The 21,304-nt window shown below is 35.2% G+C and overlaps 2 protein-coding genes across 2 annotated transcripts in view; one reads left to right on the forward strand and one right to left on the reverse strand.

The window, feature by feature from the left end:
* LOC136026113 (importin-5-like) overlaps positions 1 to 11,826 on the reverse strand; it is a 130,835-nt gene extending 119,009 nt beyond the window's left edge. The window contains exon 1 of the mRNA XM_065702396.1: positions 9,145 to 11,826. Within this exon, the coding sequence (XP_065558468.1) occupies positions 10,246 to 11,823 (1,578 nt within the window). The 5' untranslated portion in view covers positions 11,824 to 11,826 and the 3' untranslated portion in view covers positions 9,145 to 10,245. The remainder of the gene's footprint in view (positions 1 to 9,144) is intronic.
* The window catches only part of LOC136026119 (tryptophan--tRNA ligase, cytoplasmic-like), a 40,810-nt gene extending 20,109 nt beyond the window's left edge, over positions 1 to 20,701 (forward strand). Inside the window, exons 4-6 of the mRNA XM_065702407.1 lie at positions 603 to 785; positions 4,415 to 4,520; positions 20,338 to 20,701. Of these exons, the coding sequence (XP_065558479.1) occupies positions 603 to 785; positions 4,415 to 4,520; positions 20,338 to 20,343 (295 nt within the window). The 3' untranslated portion in view covers positions 20,344 to 20,701. The remainder of the gene's footprint in view (positions 1 to 602; positions 786 to 4,414; positions 4,521 to 20,337) is intronic.
* Positions 20,702 to 21,304: the final 603 nt, after the last annotated feature.

The following is a 21,304-nucleotide window of genomic DNA, read 5'->3' on the forward strand; positions in this document are numbered from 1 at the left end:
AATATCACCAGGTTTGTTTTTCTCAGCAGAGAAAGATGCTTCAGACAGTGAAATTTTTATCTTCCTGACCTGACAGGAATTATATAACAGTCTGCAAATGGCCTTTATACAATCCTTTTTTGTATCCATTTTCATTTTCTTTGAAATTTCAATCTGTCGAAGTTGCAATCTCCTTGACTTTAGGCGCTAAAAGCTTTTTCTGAATGATCCTCATACAAGCTTATTTTTTATTCACTTTTTAAAAGTTGCCATCTCCAGGTATGGAAAAAGTTCCAAAGCTGCCAGTAGCAGAATTCACCAGAATTCCAAAAGCTGCCAAATCTACCAACAAATTTCAAAATCCGCCAACAAATTTCACTAGGTCATGAAAGATGCCAAGTAGAATTGCTACTCATCTACCCCACTTTTCCACGCCGGGCCATCTCCCTGGCTCCAGGCACTAAGACATCCGCGAATGGCCTCCCTACGGTTTTTTTTTCAGATTCTGTTTTTTAAATGGCCGCAGGAGGTTTGACATTTTTTTTTGTATTGCCATAGGAGGCACTAAAGTATTTTAGAAATGGTCTTGATAGAATTGTTTTCTTATATTCTTTATTTTTTAGATGGTTACAGGAAGTTTTTGATGTTCCACTTATAATCCAAATTACTGATGGCGATAAATATTACTGGAAAGACTTAAATTTGAAAGAAGTAAAAGAAATGGCAGTCAAAAATATAAAAGGTATTATAGCTATTGGCTTTCACCCAGACAAGATGTTCATTTTCAGAAATTTGGAGTATATGGGGTAATTATTCTTTTATGTCTTTTTCACTATTTTATCAGTTTCTATGTCAACAAGAAAACAGATAAATTGAGAGTAAAAGATATAAGTCAGGATATAATAACATTACCGTGTCTATGTAATAACATTACCGTGTCTATGGTGGATGTTAGTTATAACAACTTATAGTTTTAGCATAGTAGCATGAGCCATTAAAAATATCGGAAAAATACATTAAAAATTTAATTATTAATTAATACAAAATAAAATAAAACAACCAATAAAAAAATGAGAAAATTCCTCAGCATTTAATCTATGAATAAACACTGAAGGATAGTATTAACTTCTTAAAATACATCAAAGAATATACGTTTAGACAAAGACTGACGATTTTATTGTGTTAAATATATAAGACGCAATTGCGTTTAATATATAGAACCTCATAATTTTGAAAGTTTGGCATATAAAATGTTTAAAGTTATACTATGTTTTCTGTAACTTGCAACCAGATATTCTCCAATTCGTGTGAAAATGGGTCAATATAAAAACACTTGTCATATCTTAACATTGGACAATCTCTGTTGCTAGGTTGGAAAAAAAAAACAAGGCTGAAACACCTGAAGAAAAGCAATTACAAAAAATAAAAAATTTAACAAACAACCACAAATTATTAACTGAGAAAGATTAAGACTGAAACGACCGGAGAAAACAACTATTATAACAAATAATTATAGAACAACAGTAATTATTAACTGAAAAAGAATCGTTAAAAAAAACTGCAAAAATCAAACAGTTCTTAGTAACGAACTGTAGTAAGGAGCAACCTGGCTCAATAATAACCGAAACTTTAAAAAACGGATTTTTTTTATAAAAATAGTCAAATATCAAAAGAATTGCATTGTAATGCTGATTTTAAATATATAAGTTTAGACTTACCCATCAAAAGTCACGAGCCGAAGAAAATTTGCCTTATTTTAGAAAATAGGGAGAAACACCTTTTAAAAGTCATAGAATCTTAACGAAAATCACACCATCAGATTCAGCATATGAGAGAACCTTTTAGCAGAAGTTTCAAGCTCCTATCTACAAAATTGTGGAATTTTGCATTTTTTGCCACAAGACGGATCACGGACGCGTGTTTATTTATTTTTTTATTATTTTTTTTTTCAGGGATAATCTTATTGATCCAGTGGTCCTAGAATGTCGTGTGAGGGCTCACTTGAACGGAAATGAAAAGTTCTAGTGTTTTTAAGTGACCAAAAAACTGGAGGGCATCTAGGCCCCCTCCCACGCTCATTTTTTCCCCAAAGTCATAGGATCAAAATTCTGAGATAGCCATTTTATTCAGCATAGTCGAAAAACCTAATAAATTTTTTTTTTGGGGACGCCTTACTCCCCCACAGTCCCCGCGGGAGGGGCAGCAAGTTACAAACCTTGACCAGTGTTTGCACATAGTAATGGTTATTGGGAAGTGTACGAACGCTTTGAGGGGAATTTTTTCAGTTGGGATGAGGGGCTGAGGGGAGGGGGTTATACGGGGGGAACTTTCCATGGAGGAATTCGTTATGGGGTAAGGAAATTTTCATGAAAGGGGGAGCAGGATTTTTTAGCATTTTTTAAAAAATACAATGAAAAAATAAATATGAAAAAGTTTTTTTTTTCAACTGAAAGTAAGGAGCAGCATTAAAAGTTAAGCGAACCAAAATTATTACGCATATGAGGGATTCACCTCCTCCTAATACCTCGCTCTTTAGGCTAAAGTAATTATATTAATTTCATCTATTTATTCTACGGTCTTAGTGATTCAGGTGTCATTCTTTAGGAATTGGGATAAAATTTAAACTTTAGTGTAAAGAGTCAGGAATTGACAAGGGGGTGAATTCCCTCATATACGTAATAAAAACATACAAATATAGAAGCTCGTCACAAAAGTTATTTCGTGAGTTCCGTAAATTTTTACTTCATAAAAACGTTCGTAAAAAAATTAAAAGTTCTAGTTGCCTTTTTAAATAACCAAGAAATTGGAGGGTAACTAGGCCTACTCCCCCGCTTCTTTTTTCTCCAAATCGTCCGATCAAAACTATGAGAAAGCCATTTAGCCATAAAAATAAATTTATATTCAAATTTCGTTTTAATTATCCATGTGCGGAAAGCCAAAATTAAAACATGCATTATTTCAAAAACGTTCAGAAATTAAATAAAAAAAAAACAAGTTTTTTTTTTACTGAAAGTAATGAGCGAGATTAAAACTTAAAACGAACAGAAATTACTCCGTATATTAAAGGGGCTCTTCCCTCCTCAACGCCCCGCTCTTTGCGCTAATTTTTTTTTACTGTTCTAAAAAGTAGAGTTGAGAGAAGGAGTCAAACTTATTTGTTTCCGATTTTTGTACAAACCGGTATTTGTTTCCGATTTTTCTTCATTACAGTTTCAGCATCAACTCAACTTTTAATCACAGTGAGTTTTATGTACCCAATTTATTTCTGTGCTTAGTTTAATGTAAACCATAGCCAAAAGTCCGGTCTCACATAGATATGAGTCAGTAAAGAGGAGGAGGACTTTCATAGATTCATCAAACAGGCAAGGATAGTTATCAGCAACTGAAAGATGGAATTTCGACAACTGTTTACGATTGCAACTATTTTCAGCGAAGTCTTTCAGCGATCTTCCGGTAAATCATAAAAAGTACTAAATATATCCAGTCTCTTATAATTATATGCAATGCTTACTGTCAGACATGTGTAAAAAAACGGATATTCCCTCTGACTACCGGAAATCTGCTGACTAAATTGTTGGTGAATATGCTTGCCTCAGGCTTCAGTTGTCCGTTGCATTAGGCAAACGCCAGATTAGTTACAGACTTATTCCAATTAAATAGGTAAGGTGCTACTACTTAGAATTTAAGAGTTGCAAGATATACAAAATGTTTAAAGCAAATACTAAGATATTAAATAACAATTGTTCTTCAATGCACAAATCACACGCACACGGAAATTTATATGGGGTTGAGGAGTGCAATAGTAAATACAAGATTGATTTGATAATTTGAATAAGAAATGCGTTCGAATTAGGGAAATGATAGATTTTGAAGGTGGTCCTGGAACCAAAGTACCCCCCCCCCCCTTTTTGTACCTCCCTGATGCTAAAACTACCTTTGAGCGTAATGTTTTATTTATATACTTTTTCCGAGGCTCGATGTTTAAAGTAAAAAAAAAATTTTCACAGGGCAGATTGCCTAAAGCGAGACTGGGGAAAAATATTGATTGAATCTTTTAATATTAATTTATTATAAATTGGGCTTAAGGAAATATCTCCTGTGTCTATTTATAGCAAAATTTCTGTTCATATATTTGTTTTATCTCAATGACCTCTCTAAAAGATTGCGGTAAGCCATTTAGAGCGGATATTAAAGTCGCCTCTTCAAAAAGAAGTAAATGATCAGGGTTTTCGGAAATATGGAGGGCCAAAGCAGAATCAAAGTTGTCATTTTCATTTTCAAACTTCAGGGACTTGTCTTGAATGAAAACAGTCGCATTGGTCATGAAGTCATTCATTTGTTGATTCTATCTACCAGTAACTGAATTCGATTATACAAGAATAAGAAGGAGGGGGGATATAGTCAAAGCGCATACTAATGTGAGTTAACATTTCAGGCAAAGCGTTGGTTTCCAAGAGACTCTTGCTAGAATCCAGAAACTGGTTACGGTTAGCAAGATCAAAGGCCAGTTTGGTTTTTCAGATAGTGACTGCATGGGAAAGGTAATGTAGATATAGGTATATAGATATATGTGTATATTTCTGACTCTGGTACTTCTCCATTACTTACATTATATTATTTGTAAATTATATGTCTAATAATTTATAAATTCTTTGTCTATTCTTTCCTTTTGTGACAATAATGTCATCTTTTTCGTCAATATTTCATGAAATTCATTCTTTCCTTTTATGACAATAATGTCATCTTTTTCTTCAATATTTCATGAAATTTTCGTTTCAAGTCTCAAATTTTTCTTCCTAAATCAAATCTCAGATCCGTTTACTATATTTGTATTTCCAACACTAGTGCTTCACTATTATTTATAATATATCTTTTCTTATTATATACCTTTGCATTTTTTTTCTCGAGAACGACTCCACATTTTGTTTTTTGAAATTGGCACACTGAGATTTTCTGGCTTGAAAAAGCGATCTAGATAGGTAATGAGTATAGGAAGATTTGTTTAAAAAAGATAAAGATCCTTCTGAGCCATTGCTGGCACATAGGGTGTCGTGTCGACGTTTCAGTTGCTGAGTGTTTTTTACAGGCACAAATAGTAAGCTTGTTGCCCAACCCTGCTGCAGCTGGGATCGAACCTGGGTACTCCGTATTGCCGGGCTACAACAGGTTGAAAAGTCGTTTAGAGTCTTAATTTTTTTTTCATGTGAATGACGGTCACGTTCGTATGCATTTAAAGAGCAACCTGCATCATTGTTTTTTTCCTATGGGATACTTTATCGTTTTTCGTACCTATGACGCATGCTAAATTAAACTATTCAAATAGCTAAAGCAAAGGCATGGAATAAGCGATAGCGAGAATCGCATTGAGTATTTGGCATCCTACGACTTAATAATAAGACGATTATTATGCTAATAAGTAATTTGAAATTTCAGAGGGTGTGTGCAATGCAGCATGCCTGTCTATTACTGAATTATGTAACAACATAATTAAGACGAAAATATAATTACTGGGAATAGCTGGAAAAGAAGTTTTATTGCTATCTATGGCGTCATGCGAAATTACTCACGATGATGACTGAATCTGAAAAGCTAAAGCTTAAGGCATGGACAAAATGTCTGTGGCAATGATGAACGAAAGTACAGCACAGCGAGAACAGTAGTGAGAAGATATGTCACAACAACATCACAGGCATGGCAACATCCACTCTTATCCTGAGTGGAAATTCCTTTCTTGTCATAATTTGGCGTAAAAGTGTGAGCTTTTTGAACGGTTATTTTTCAACGATCTCCTGTAAGGACCGCAGTGGGGACATCTCCTGAACTAATCTGTTAGTAGCCGTTACTCGTCTAGGCGAATTACTATAACTATTTCTATATAGGGTGCTTAAAAATCTTCTTAAGCAAAGTGTCCGAAATTTATTAAGGTAACCAGTCTACTTTTAACCTTTGGAAACTAATTAAGTCTCAGAAGATTTATCCACTTTATTAGAAATTAACAGAAGGTTTGAATTCAACCTTCAGCTCAGGAAAGTCGGAAAAGAGAAGAGTGGTGAATACAAAACATACTGGATCTTGACATAACAGCATAATTTGAAAGGAAGCTTAGCTTGTGACTATTGTGAAGTAAAAATATGTAAAAGGAATTGGATTAAATGAACTTTTGTTCTTAATTCCAGAAAATAAGAACAAAAAGCAAGTTCTACAACCTTTGCAAACGCAATCTAGGTGAGCAACAGAAATTACCAACACTAATAGATCGAAGTGATGTGGTCCGTAGTACTAGGCTAGATAAGGTGAATGCTCTTGTAGAATTTTCTACAAGTACGTTCACTGTTGACAATGGCTATTTACCTGAACTCCAAGACTCACATCCAGGAAGCGAGCTCCACAGTATTGGCTTCACGCCAGGAACTGTTCTAAGAGCAATGAAGGGCATGAAAGCGTCAAAAGCGCTCAATCCTGATAGCATCCCGTCCTTTATCTTGAAAGAACTGAGAGACGAGCTATGTGAACCTCTGGCAATACTTTTCCAAATCTCATTCGAGCAATGCAAGTTTCCTTCTTCCTGGAAGCTATCCCATGTAACACCTATTTTCAAAGGAAAAGGGAAACGGAGTGACCCTTTTCCTTTAAAGAAAATATTACCCTTCAAAATTGCTGAAAAGTAAGTTCCTAGCAGTATTTGCCACCCTAAAAAAGTTTCCTGGCCGGACTGATGATCACCTGCCTTGCCTTTTCCACCTATGTGCTTTTAGATATGGGTATTTAACCTTTTACCCTGTATAGAGAAACATTTTAATTAAATACTACTCCTCCTACCTCTTTCAACGTTTATCTGAAGCCTGAGGAAGAATAAGAAGTTTGCCCATTAAAATGTACATTTGTAGGAAGCTACCCTACCCCCACCTAATCAATGACTCTCCCCTTCATTATAGTTGATATGCTATTACAGATCACCAAACATAGCCTAATTTCATTACAAATAAAGCGAATCAATTTGGCTGAACCAAGTATTGCCACCGTTTGGCATTACTTGTTTTGCAACTGGGACGCCTAAAATATAGTTATTGATATTTTTAAATCAATTACCTTCTCCAAATTCGTCCTCTTTTGGTTAAAGTCGTAGTTTGGTGCCCTAAACCCCCCAAACTGTCACCCGACCATCACTGCTATTTTAGCGTCTGCCCCTCTCCCCTGGAAAATTTCCTTCTGGGTCTCTTGATGGTAGCTTATTATTTTATATGCGGTTGTTGAAATGGGTATCCAAAGACTAACCTAAGACAAATTCTCTGAAAAATCTCTAGTGCATCTTCCTCCAATTTCCGGATCGTCGCATTTCCAAAGCCATACTTGACCACTCTTTTTCCTGTACAACACTATTTTTACTATATTGTGTACCAGGGAAAAATTAATTATATTATTTATTTTGTCCTTTTCTTTTAACCCTCAACAAAATTGGAGGGTACTCTATATAGATTTATGTAGTCTACTTGGCCGGAACTTTACGAACTTTATACTTGTTTACGAACTTTATACTTGACCACTCTTTTTCCTATACAACACTATTTTTATTATATTGTGTTCCTGGGAAAAATAAATTATATTATTTATTTTGTCCTTTTCTTTTACCTTCAACAAAATTGGAGGATAATCTAAATAGATTTACGTAGTCTACTTGGGCGGACGACTTTTTTCACATATTGAAAAGAAATAAGTTCATTTGTGGTTGGGGAGAAAATAGGAATTCATTTAAGATGAATTTCCAACTTCATCTTTTTCATAAACGTTACTATAAACTGAAATTTGTGTAAAGTTTGAAGCATAGAAGTTCAAAAATTAATCAGGAATAATCAATTAAATAATGAATTAATAAGTAATTAACAAATAACTGGGACATACGAAAAAAGTCAAAATTTCTGATTAGATAACATGCAAAAAATATATCAGAATTGGATAGAACAGATTTATCAAATTTAAGACCTGATAAGACTATATAAGACTGATAAGAGAAAGAGAGATTACTCTTGGAAAAAACAGAGATTACACTTGGAAAAAAGCTTGAGATTTTGATTGAAAATTGGTTCACCTCTCCCTCTACAAAAGCACCTATAAAGACCTAATCAAGTCATTCATTACCAGTGAAATCGGGAAAGTGGGTATGATAATTTGATATGGCCTTACTTTGTTTACAATATAGTTGACAGTCCTGTGGTGGCGCAGTGGATTTGACCTTAGCTTGGTAATACGGGACCCAGAGATCGAATCATGCTGCAGGAATGCACTACAGGGCCGACGCAGGGACCTTAGTAGTCAAGAAGCGTCGTTAATCTGATACAATACAACATAGTTGACAAGCATAAGCATTGTCAATATTTACTTACTAAAAAAAACTACAGCCCTATTCTGATTGTGAAGCATGTTCATATGTTGCAACGGAGTGATTAAAAACAGATTTCAATCCAAAGAGAATGAATCTTTGCCTTGTTATTAATTTTGATGGATGAACAGGCTTGAAAACCAAAATTTTCCTCAGAAAATTAGTTTTTTTTTTTTTTCCAAAGCTAAGATTTGAATACACTTGTCAATACTACATTAGCTATATCACACACACAAAAAAGAATAATTAAACTTCAAAATATCGGAAGATTTCTAGAATTTAGCAAAATTTATTTAGAAACAAACAACTCCAATAAATACAAAAAAATGTAAAGCAAAAACGAGTACTTGATCAAATTCAGACTTCGTTCCCATAAACAGGTGGCTTCATAGTACTCAGTGGATTTTCTTGAACTCGAATTTTTGGAACATGACCTGGCTCAGAAACTTGATGAATAATTTTTTTTTGTTTTGAATTTTCCTCTAAGCTAGCTTGCCTTTTGGGACGACTTTTTTTTATATGTTAGGAACAGCTTTAACCGGATACTAATATGAAGTTTCTGGAGGAGACACTATTTTTGTATCCTTGCCATAGCCGTTATTAAAATACACAATAACCTGTTTTGGTTTCTTCTTTTTCTTCTGGTTTTCAGAAGGTTTTTGATTTACTTTTAGCACCAATTTCATACAACCTAGTCCAATAACTTTTTTATCCCGTCTTCTTGTTTGATGTTTGATCATAGGAAATAGATTTTGCAAGCTTGTAGAGCGTAAATGCTTCCTCGTGACCTAGGATTGTGCTTGCTACTAATCGCTGTCTCAGTTTTTGATTTAGGAAGTCTACCCACTTTACTTTGTTTGGGATGGGTTTGAGGCTTCTGTTTCTCTTCACATTTGGTATGCTTTAAAGAGCTTAACTCCAACTGTGTTTCAGCATCATTCGGCTTGGACTCCTGCACAAGACTCGTCATATTTTTGGTATGAGAAAAGCTTCGGGTGAAAACTTGTTGCTCCACATTCTTGTGGTTTTCTGACTGGGATCTGCTGAGCTTCTTGGGATTCTCTGTATTTGATTTCGGCTGTATATCACTGGCAACAGTGTTCTTGCTTTTTAAATCATACTGACTATCTAAACTACCTTGCTTCTTCAAAGTCTGAACTGGAACTGTTTCATTTTCAAGCCAAACTGTCACTTTATCTTTTATATGCATTTAGCAGTTTCACTTTTCCATTTACTATGCAGACATTTACAGAGCAGAGTGCGCTTTCCATGAATGGAAGTTTTTCAATGATGGCCCCATTTACGTTCCACACAAACTCTAAGCGGGGAGTTCCTCATTTGTTACTCAGGAGCGTCTTTGATACTTGGTACTTGATGCTATAGCATGGGTGAGCAGTAGAACCACAGAGCGTACACTTCATAACACCAGAATAGGGATTGTCCCTTGAATTGCTGTGATCAGCGGTGTACCAAGAAAAACAAGCAGAGTTCTTACAAACTTTCGCGGAATGTCCATATTGCTGACAGCTATAACAGCGCATAGGAAGGAACTTGTATTCCTCAATTTGGTGCCTTTCGAAACCAAAAAAATAGGGTTCACACAGGGTCTCTGTAAATCAGCTTTCTGTTCAAAAGCTAGCTTGTATGAACGAGTCTGACGTATCTTCTCAGCTTTCACACAGCTCTGAATCATCGCACATAAGTCCAAGTCGTTGAGTGTTGAGCCAAGTGTTGAGCTGTGACAGTCTCCATCAGACCTTTACACCAATGATCACATGATGCTCACCAGATAGAGGAGTTGCTCGGATTTTTCACAGCAACAGTAATAATTATTACTACTACCTATCCTATCTAACCTATCCTAATATTACTATCTGTCTAATTACTATCTAATTACTATCTATATTACTATCTAACCTAGCCCAACTAAACCTAGCCTGACCTATCCAGTTTTTTACATTCATAAAGATATTTGTTATTTTCAAAAATATGTTTTGGCTCTGCAATTGTATTGGCTCTGCAGTATTGGCTTGCTCTGCAATTGGCATTATGTTCATATTTAATATGAGCAAGGTATCGGAGGCCTTTTCTCTTGCAGAAAGAAATTCTGGGTCTTTTGTATATTCTGTTTCTATACATTTTTCAAGTTTTATAGCAGCTTCCTTCAGGTTTTGAAAAAGCTTAGATTTTTTCAAGTTTTCGAATTGTGTTTTTGTTAGGAATTCTGGATAACTTCGTAAGTTCTTAATAATGGCTCCTTGGTGCAGCCCCAGAAGACCAATTCCATGAAAGGCCGCCTCTAAAACGACTGCTGGTGGCCTACAGTCAATTATCCTCATAATTTTTTCCATCGTCCCTTCAATAAACATTTTTTCTTTGTCAGAGTACCATTTGTCCCATTCTAGACCAATATATTCAATTACTTCATTGACAATGCGTAGTGCAAACAACTGGTCTTCCCATGGTTCTTCAGGGGTCAGTAGATCATTAACCGGGCCTTTTATCAGCTCAAGAAAATACCATCTAAAAGTGTATTTGTTTATAATGAGGATTTCATGGAGAATATAATAAATCTTGTTCAGAAGCTGACCATGATTAGCTTCATCGTCCTTCCTTTTTGACTTTTCTTCCTTATTTTTGTCATGAATTTCAAAGATTTTCCTCAAGATTTGATCAATTTTAATTATTACATCACAGTCGAATATTTTAGCACCGAAGGTTTTCATACAGACAACCAATAAATCGAGCTTTTCCAACAAAATCTCCTTATTTGGCTCATCGACTATATTTTCCACTATAGAAAAGAAAATTGTTTTCTTATATTTTCGATCTTTATATTTGGCATACTCACATACTACGCGACAGCTTTGTACTGCAGCTCTTCTGATGTTAACTTCAACAAAATTAATATTTTTTAATATTATTTCGCATGCTTTGTCAGCGTCAGAAGAATCTTCTTTGACTCCCGCAACAAAAGTTGCCAGTATTTTCAAATCAATAGCTTTCCTTTTGATGTCTTCTGTTATTTTTATTTCCATATTGCTCTCAGCAGCATCTCGATCTTCGAAATGTAAATCAGGTTCCATATTAGCTGCTTGAATGACAAGTGGTATAGCCATTTGTAGGTAAGGTTCTAACTGTGGTCCAAGGATTTCACATATTCTAGCCCAAGCTAAAATCAAGGACCCTAGTTGAGGGTCGTCATAAGCCATTTTGCCAGCATTGGTATGAGACTTGTGAAGCAGACCCGTGACTTCTTTGACGCCAGTTGCAAACCCTTCACAGCCAACATCTAATCCTACACCCTTGTTGGCTGTTTTGAGATCATTTTTATGCTTAAGAATTCTATCTGGGTTTCTATCCACATTCTTTGGCCTTTCATCCTTTTTGGATTCTCCATATTTTTTAATTGCCCACGTGGTTACTATTCCAGCGCAGGGAATCGTAATGGCTATAAATTTAAGCATCGTTAACACTCTTTTTAAATAACTGATAAAAAGGCCTGAAGATCTCCGTATATATTGTGAAAATGACGTCATTGCTGATGGACGGCTATAATACTAATAACAATACTGACGTCATACTAATCTGCACTGATAATGTATTTATAGAACCTGAAATGGGTCAAAATGCGAAAAATGACGTCATGTTAACTCATGAAGACAACAGCAGAAATAAGACTAATATACTTGAGAAATATTTCGTCAGTTCTTAAATATGTCTTTTTTAAGGAAAGTAATTTACAAAATGACAAAATCATAAAAGAGCTTCAAACTTATTAAATTGTGAGGTTATATTTAAATGTAAAAGCACAGACATATATGTTAAGTTACGTTACGCCATGTCTTGTTCAGTAAGTGTCCATTAATAAACGCGTGGAGACTCTTCATATAAAAATCTTTCAGAAACTTTTGTTTCGGCTTTGGTGGATCATGCTAATTTACTGCCCATTTTGTACAGTTTAAGGAGGCTAAGCACAAAGGCTTAACAAAAGTCTGTCAAAAGATAGAAGCTGGTGTGTTCTTTTATGTCATTGAATTGATGTAAACTATGTGACAAATTGTATTAGATTTAATCTCTATTCTACCTAATTTTTAAGTTTTAATGTCGCTCCTTACTTTCATTTAAACAAACTTGTTTTTTTGTTTAATTTTTCCAAGAGACGTGTGAGCCATGGGTCGATCGACTACATTGGCTTGCAGAAAAATAATGTACGCATCGCATTGCAACTACTTTATATTTTGAAGTGAGGAAAGACTTGGCTATTTTTTTTTTTTAAGGATATGAGCCATAGACAATCCGAATGCATCCATGGGTATCTTTCTATTTGTCAAAAAGTAATGAAAGCGCCGCATTGCAACTATTTTATATTTTGGAATATGTAAAAACATGGCTTTATTTTTTGGCTATCTACTAATAAGTCGACTGAACAGACGGTTGTCACATTTTATATAAAAAATATGAAAGTGATACCTTGTAGCTATTTTGTACTTCGGAGTACGAAAAGGCTTGGTTAAATTTTTAAAGAGTTTTATGAGCGATATAGGACTCAACTGTTTCGACGCGTGTCTTTTTGTTTGTAAAAAATTAAGTAATAATAATGAAAAAATTGCAATCACTTAGTATTTTGGAATAGGAAAAATACTTGATACATTTTTTCAAGAAATCTACTATCTATAAGTCGACTTCATGGACAGTTGTCTTATTTTTTACAAGGAATATGAAAGTGGTAACTTGCAATTATTTTATGCTTTAGAGTACAGAAAGGCTTGGTTACATTTTTTCAAAAATTCTACTATCTTCGAATAAGTCGTCTGCGTGGACGGTTGTCTCATTTCTAATAACAAAGATATAAAATTGGTGCCTTGCAACTATTATATGCATTAGAGTACGAAAAGGCTTGGTTAATTTTTTTCAAAGATTCTATGGGCCTATGGGTGCTTGTAGAAAAATAATGAAAATATTGCAATTGTTTATACTTTGGAATAAAAACAACAATAATGGGAAGACAATGGGGAATTTTCCTAAAACATTGTTTTTTTTTTTTAACCATTAAATGAACATTTCGGGTCTATACGCAAGGGCTATATTTTAAGAGCAGATAAGACTGGTTTTCAAAGGATAGAAGCCCGTGACTTGGTTCCAGGCGGAGTGGTTGAAGTTTCCGGTGAGTAAAGGGTGTTATCAGCTTTCTCCAGAGATGCGAGTCTCAAGGCTTGGAGTGAACATCAGAGAAGAAATTTAAACCTAGTGAAAAAATTGACTACGGCTTTCAGTCTATTTGAGCTTGGTTAATCCCTGTGACACCCACACACACACACACACAGATTCTTATACTTACATACCTAAAAGGGCTGTCCTTAGCAAAGCACATTTATAAATCAAATAAGGCTTGGAATAAATGCGATCGTTAAAACTAAAATTAAACAGTCCTAGAATAATTACTTCTAGGAAGTACATCCAGGCTGCTTCCTGGTCGTATTAAAAAGGTTTTACACTTTGGAGCACGAAAAGGCTTTAGAAACTTCTAAATGTCTAGGAGCGTCTGAGTCATATGTGACTCAATTGATCTGACGGTTGTATTCATGTCTGTATGAAATAATGAAAGTATAGTATTACAGTCTTCGGAGATACTGTTTTTAAAAGCTTTGGCAAGGGCTCAGGGGAAGTCTTATAAACTGAAACCAGACCATTTCCTTGAGATCGGTCTTTTGTAGGAGCTCCTGCTGCATTTTGGTAATTTAGAGAAGGCATTTGTCCCCTAGAATCCCGTCCTAGTGGCATTCTTAATGTTGATATTGATTGAATGGCAACATTGATCAAGATGGGTCGATGCTGACACTAATCGGCTATTTATTTTTCCTTAAGCCGTCGTTATTGCGTTGAAAAGTTATTCATTTGAGTTCATCATTCGGACAGGAAAAGGAAAGGGAAAGCATAGAGATTCTCCTCTGCTGACAACGCTGTCAGAAAACAAGCACAAAGTCATTAAGCTGACATGCTACTAAAATAATTATTCATGTGGTAAATTGTTGTTACAAGGGATAACATTTGGATTGTTTCTTACGCTTCGTAAAATCAAGACTCTAAATTTGGGCCATTTCTATCGAAAAGTTATTCATTTGAGTTCATCATTCGGACAGGAAAAGGAAAGGGAAAGCATAGAGATTCTCCTCTGCTGACAACGCTGTCAGAAAACAAGCACAAAGTCATTAAGCTGACATGCTACTAAAATAATTATTCATGTGGTAAATTGTTGTTACAAGGGATAACATTTGAATTGTTTCTTACGCTTCGTAAAATCAAGACTCTAAATTTGGGCCATTTCTATCGTTGCCTATTTTCGACGAAAATTGAAAAGTTTCCCTGTAGAATCTCAGGGAATAGAATTGGGACAAAATTTAACTTTGGTGTAAACAGTAAGGTATTGACGAGGGGGTGAACCCTCTCATATACGTAATAAAAACATACGAATAAAAAAGTTGGTTACAAAAGTTAATTCGGGAGTTACGTAAATTTTTACTTATAAAAACGTTCGTAAAAAAAATTAAAAGTTCTAGTTGCCTTTTTAAAAAACCGAGAAATTGGAGGGTAACTAGGCCTACTCCCCCGCTTCTTTTTTCTCCAAATCGTCCAATCAAAACTATGAGAAAGCCATTTAGCCATAAAAATAAATTAATATGCAAATTTCGTTTTAATTATTCATGTGCGGAAAGCCAAAATCAAAACATGCATTATTTCAAAAACGTTCAGAAATTAAATAAAAAAAAAATGGAATCAAATGGAATGATTAGATATATTTCAACGTAAAGTTTTTTTTTTTTTTTAAATAGCAGACAATCATTAATGGCTATTGGCAAAGGTTACGAATAGTGGCTCTCCAGAAGGAGACATACAAGGACAAAAAGAGAGGCGTTTTTAGATTGCTAATTTTATGCTCCTTTTTATGAACTTGTTCGCGTTTTTGGCAATTCATACCCACCCTCCCCTCTATATAGCCTTAGGCTATATACAAAACAAACAAAAATAAAAGTTGCTCCATTATATTCCCTATTTTATGCTTTTTTTCATTATAATAGTCGTTGCCCTGGTAATGCCCCCGCCCCATTCCATTGATGGAAACATATATAGCCCTAATAATATAGTTGTTTATTGTTCTTTCAATCGATTGGTCTGTTGTGAAATCGGTTACTCTCTATCGACTTCAAGATATTCAGTTTAGCCGGAGTGTTTTCTGAATATTGGATAAAAAAAACTATTTTAATTGAGTTAAAAATGTGAGTAATAATAAAAGGAAACGTGATGATCCGATCAATATAAATATATCCTAGTTTTTATATAGCGAAGAGATATATAAGATAATTAAGGGGGAGGGTGAATTGTAAAAATGTAAACAAAACTGTGAAATTGCGCATAAAATTAACAATCTAAGAATGTCTCTTTTTATAGCACTTGGTATTAACCAAGTGTCATATAGCAATCGCAAATTCTGTCGGTCTGTCTGTTGGTCCTGGTTTTGCTACTTTAGGCACTTCCAGATAAGCTAGGACGATGAAATTTGGCAAGCGTATCTGGGACCGGACCAGATTGAATTAGAAATAGTTTTCTATTTCCCCGATAGTTTTCCCACTCGTTTTCCTGATTTGACCATCTTGGGGGGGGGGGGGTTAATTCGGAAAAAATAGAAAAATGAAGTATTTTTAACTTATGAGTGGGTATCTCCCTAGCTTCGGATTAAACGGGCCGAGAGAATTGTTCGCAATACTCTGAAACCTTTTTTACTGAAAGCAATTGAAGAGGACCGTGAGGTGAAATTCCGGGGCCTTCGTTTATTTGTGGACGGTGAATAGATCACATACGACCAAGAATCAGAAAAAGTTTGAAAAAATGGAAGAAATAAAACAAAAGAACTAGCGCAATCTCAAGAGCAAGAGTACATTGACTCTAACGCAGAATTGGAAAGTGAAGGGGGGAGAAAATAGCGGAGGTAAAATCAAATATTCGTAGTGGTAGTTTTACCAGACCACTGGTTAAGAGGTAGTCTCTTAACCAGGCGAGACGGTTAAGAGACCCGAAGTGAGCGGAGTCACGAGCAAACAAGGTTTAGAAGAGATAATCAGCCCCGAAGATCGTAAGAGACAGGATCGTCGGAACATAACTCGTGACCCACTAAATCGAGGTCTTGGTCAAGAACCCCCCATGACACCCTCTCAGAAATAGACAAAGGAGCCCTTTCAACTACGAGGAATAGGAAGTAGTCCGTGTACAACAAATTCCTTTTGAGTAAAAAAAACAACAGTGTCTAAATGAGTCTTTTTTGAAGTGTGATGCAACACGTTTAATTGAGACATGGTCCCCACCTTCGGAAGATCTGTCGGTTAAAAATTAGACAGTTTTCCTTGCTCAGTGTTGTGCCAAGTACTTCTTTTTTTACTTAAGTACAAGTATCAAGTACTTCTCTAAAAATATACTTAAGTAATAAGTACTTAATTTTATTACTTAAGTTTTAGTATATAGTATTAGTATATTAGTTAAGTATAAGTACTTAACTTTATTACTTAAGTAATAAGTAACTTGGATGACGCTTTTTCAGGAAACGCCACCTATTTTATAGCAAGAATTATTTTATCCTGCAAAGCTTAGGCATGGTCAGATAGAAAAAGGACTTGCAAGGTTCTTTAGATACTGGCTGATGAAAACTGATAGGTTACCTTTTTTTTTATGCTTTTTTTGTGGGGGGGGGGGGACTAGACAGTTGGTAAAACTGTGATAAACCTAATATGCTAGTTCTGATTTGGATTATTATTTTCATACTCATGGCATTTTTAATTTTTGCACCTGTAAAGAGCTTAGCCTGCATAAATGTGGCTAAGATTCTGTGGAATATGTTAGGCCCCAGCTATTTTTACCAAATAATTGGAAAATATATTCATAATTGGGAAATATGTTCATAATTGTTTTCATTTGTGAATGAACCCTCCTCATAAAAATCTGCATATATAGCCTACTCTCTGAAATAATGAGTTAGTAGCCTATTATTGTATGCTACCCAAAAAGATCTAGGACCCTATAGACAGAGCCTGGAGTGTAGAATATACCTAGTATAGTATTATTAGAAAACAGTGGCTTCATAAAGGATACATTATGTTATTATATCTACAATTTGGGCTGTTGAGAAAGAATCAAGAAATCAGAACATAATTCTTATGGCTAAAGTTTAGCCTATAATAACAGACTATTCAGGTAGTTAAGAAACAAATTTACCTTCTAAGTCAGAATTGAATTCTGAATCCAAATTTAACATTCATTTTTGTCAGAAATGAACTCTCCCTGTGCAAACTGTGTTAACTATGAATATTCTGCTATTAGGCCTATAAAGTAAGAATTGTTTTCTTAACGTTTCCTTATGTGAAGGAGCTTATATTGGCCTATAGGCTACCTTAAATTTGGATTCAAGATACAATTCTGACTATAGAGGTAAGTTTTTACTGAAGAGATAAGTTCTGGCATATGGAATTCTGTTAGACAGCAACCAGAGAGCAAGGGCATTAGTGTTGTGTCTATCCAAATTCTGACTACTCATTATAATCTTATGACACTAACTTGGCATTCAGCAGAGAGAGACTGAAACCAGAGTTTTGCTTGGATTCCCAATAGGCCTACTAAGTTCTTGAGCCAAACACAAAGTTCTATCTGAATAATCAGTAAAATTCTAGTTAATTGACTTCTTCCTATCTTGGAAAGTGTTTAGATGAGGAAAATGAAACTTTCAGGGATAGGTCTACATGCTAAAGTATGTCCTGGGAAGGTATTTTATAGTACCCACCTTTACTCCTTCTCACTCTTGAGGGCCCTGAAATTGGCCTACATGACAGGTCTATACCTATTGAAATTTTGACATAACAACATTTACCTTAATTTTCAGTAACTAGTTGCTTTTTCTCTGCTTTTAGTTCTGAAAATGCAATTCCTGTTATTTGAGTAGAATTTTGAGCCACATCAATGTTGTTTTTTTTCAAAATTTAGGAAATGTATTTACACATCTTTAAAACCTTATAAAATGGAATTGAGCAAAGTTATGAAGCTGAAAATAATTTTGTTGTACTTCAATTAAGTAGAAGATCTATTTTGCAAGGTCTCACTTTTATAACACACATACTTTTAAAGGTCATCAAAGGTCAGGGCCCTCTGGAGGGAGAAGGAGTGGAGGTAGTTGCCTCAAAATACTTTCCTGGGACATACTTTAGTCTGTAGATTCATCCCTGAAAGTTTCATTTTCCTAGCCTAAACCCTTTCCAAGATAGCAAGAAGTCAATTAACTAGAATTTTACCAAATAATCTATTAATACAAACATTGCCCATTCTTACTTTACAATATGCTGGAAAATTATAGTTAACACATTTTAAGGATTCTTCCACTACAGGCCTACTTTATCTGTACAAGTATATAGCCCAAATTATATATTCCCCTAGAATTTTGCCATCTGCCCCTCTTGTTTTTGTTAAATATGCAGTTTTAAACATTATTTTGCTAGGATGAAAGTAAATACATCACCTCATGTTTTTTTGTTCCTTCATAATTCAGTTATTGCTTCTGGGAATAAATCAAATTTTGAGCTCTCAAAGGTGCTAAACCCTATCCTAATTTTAAGAAGTGCCTGAAATTATCCTAAAACAAAAGTGATATCATTTTCAATAGGTTTCTGGCTCTTTTTGAGAATTCAGTAAATATGTCATTCCAATAATTTCACTAGAATAGGAGTTAATAGATCACTTGATGCCTCCTTTATGCTCTTTTGTAATTCAATAATCACCCTTTCTGAAGGAAATTACATTTTGAGCCCTTAATCTTAGAATACTATTGCTTCCTAAAAGTTGCATTATTACCATCTATTTGTAAACTTTGCAACTATGACTTTGAATGCCTGCAAAAAATCAAGGAGTTGAGGTACCAAATATTATTTTGGTACTTACCTGTTGATGAGAGTTCTAAATGTTTGCAGTGTGACTCTTCCAGCAAATGGACATATGCTATTTGTTTAAATTTGAATGATGAAGAATTTGCTGCATTGAGCTTGGCTACTATTAAGCTTGAGTGTGCATGGAATTGTTCTAAATGCCTTACAAGCCCACCGACTCATGCCTCCAGTGTAGCAGACATAATGTCTGCCGTTACAGCCACCATGTTGCCATTCCAGACAACTATCACCCAGACACTAACTGAACTGGTTAATAGTATCATGGATACATTGAAAGCTGACTTCAAACTTTTAAACACTAAAGTGGTTACTATTGAGCAAAACCTCTCGACAAAGTGTGATGAAAAGACTATTGGTTGATTGCCCAAGAAGAAATAAAATCTGCTAATGTCTCAGCCCTGAGTGCATCCAATATTATATGAATAGTTTGAGCTGAAAAGAATCATGATAGTCAAAAATTAAATATTATTGCACTTGGAATACCAGTGTCTGGTGATCCATCTATTTTTATTCAATATTATTTAGTGCAGCAGTATTGCATCAATCCTGGCGAGCTAATTAATGTTAGATGTCTGCCATCTCGTCCAAATTCAACCCCAAACCAATGTCCTCCACCGGTAATTTTTACTGTTTCCAACTTCAAGGTTAAGAAAAAAATCCTTCAGAAATTGTTTGAACTCAGAGCGGACATCCAGTTTTGATCTGACCAATCCAGGGAGGACCGCCTTAAACATAGAGAGCTTGTTCAGCAACTGAAAGAGAGAACAGCGTCAGGTTAAAAAAATATTGTAATCAGGAACTTAGAAATCATCATAAAAAACGATGCAAATCTGCTGCAGACTGTAGTTCCACAGCAGGGGATGATTTTGGACTAAGCTGTAATGTTTCTCATCTGGACAGACTATTGTCACCAGATGAGAGTGTAAATAGTTTGTTTGTTTCAGTTGATGATGATGTTTCATATATTAATGAGTTGTCCTCAAGTAGTTCCCATTTTTTCAGTGCTAATTCAACAGTTTCTTCTGGTGCTTCATCAACTGAGCCTCTTTCTGCTGGTGCATTTTTTGCTAATAAATCATCTCTGCACAGTGCAACCAAAAGTGCAACTCGTCATGCAAATGATATTGGAAAATTAAGGATTCTTAGTGTGAACACTGATGGCCTCTTCAACAAGGTTCCAGAACTCCATCTCCGCCTAGCAAAAGAAACAGTTGATATTGCAGCCATATCTGAGATATGCCCCAAAAATGTGAAACAGCCTCTTACAGCCCAAGCACTTGAAATCAGTGGATACCAACTCATATCTAACATTGAGTCCAATGCCTGCAGGAGAGGTGTTGGAATATATGTAAAAAGCAGTCTCAAGGTAAGCCCTTTGATTCCTTCTTCCCATTGCTGTGTTTGGGTTGAGAATGTCTAGGTTAGACTGCAGTGTGGTAATTTTACAATGGTGATTGGAGTGGTTTATTGTAGTCCTAATACTCCCTCTTGCCTTGAATCAGAACAGTATATTGCTAATATCATTTCTGATATTATCAAAGACTTGCAACCAACATGTGGTGATTCTTGGAGACTTCAATTTTCCCGATTATGACTGGGTTGATGGTTCTGGTTTTTCAGCCAAAGAACAGGAATCTCCATTTCTTACTTGTCTGTCTGAACATTCACTGTTCCAAACTGTTGACCAACCTACACAGTATAGAGATGGTCAAGCATCCAACATACTGGACCTAGTTATTCTTAATAATCCAGATTTGTGGACTAAAAATGAATTTCTTGCCCCTATTAGTAACAGTGATCATGCTGCTATCCTCACAGAATTGCGCTTGTCTACTACTCAACCTCCTCCTAAACATCACAAAGTTATTGATTACAGGCGTATCTCTGAGAGACTTGCTGACTTTGATTGGGATGCCATATTCACTTCAGATATCAAAGAATCTTGGTAGAAATTCAAAGCTGTATTGCC

Source organism: Artemia franciscana, chromosome 4, assembly GCF_032884065.1.
Source record: "Artemia franciscana chromosome 4, ASM3288406v1, whole genome shotgun sequence".
Lineage (NCBI taxonomy): Eukaryota > Metazoa > Arthropoda > Branchiopoda > Anostraca > Artemiidae > Artemia > Artemia franciscana.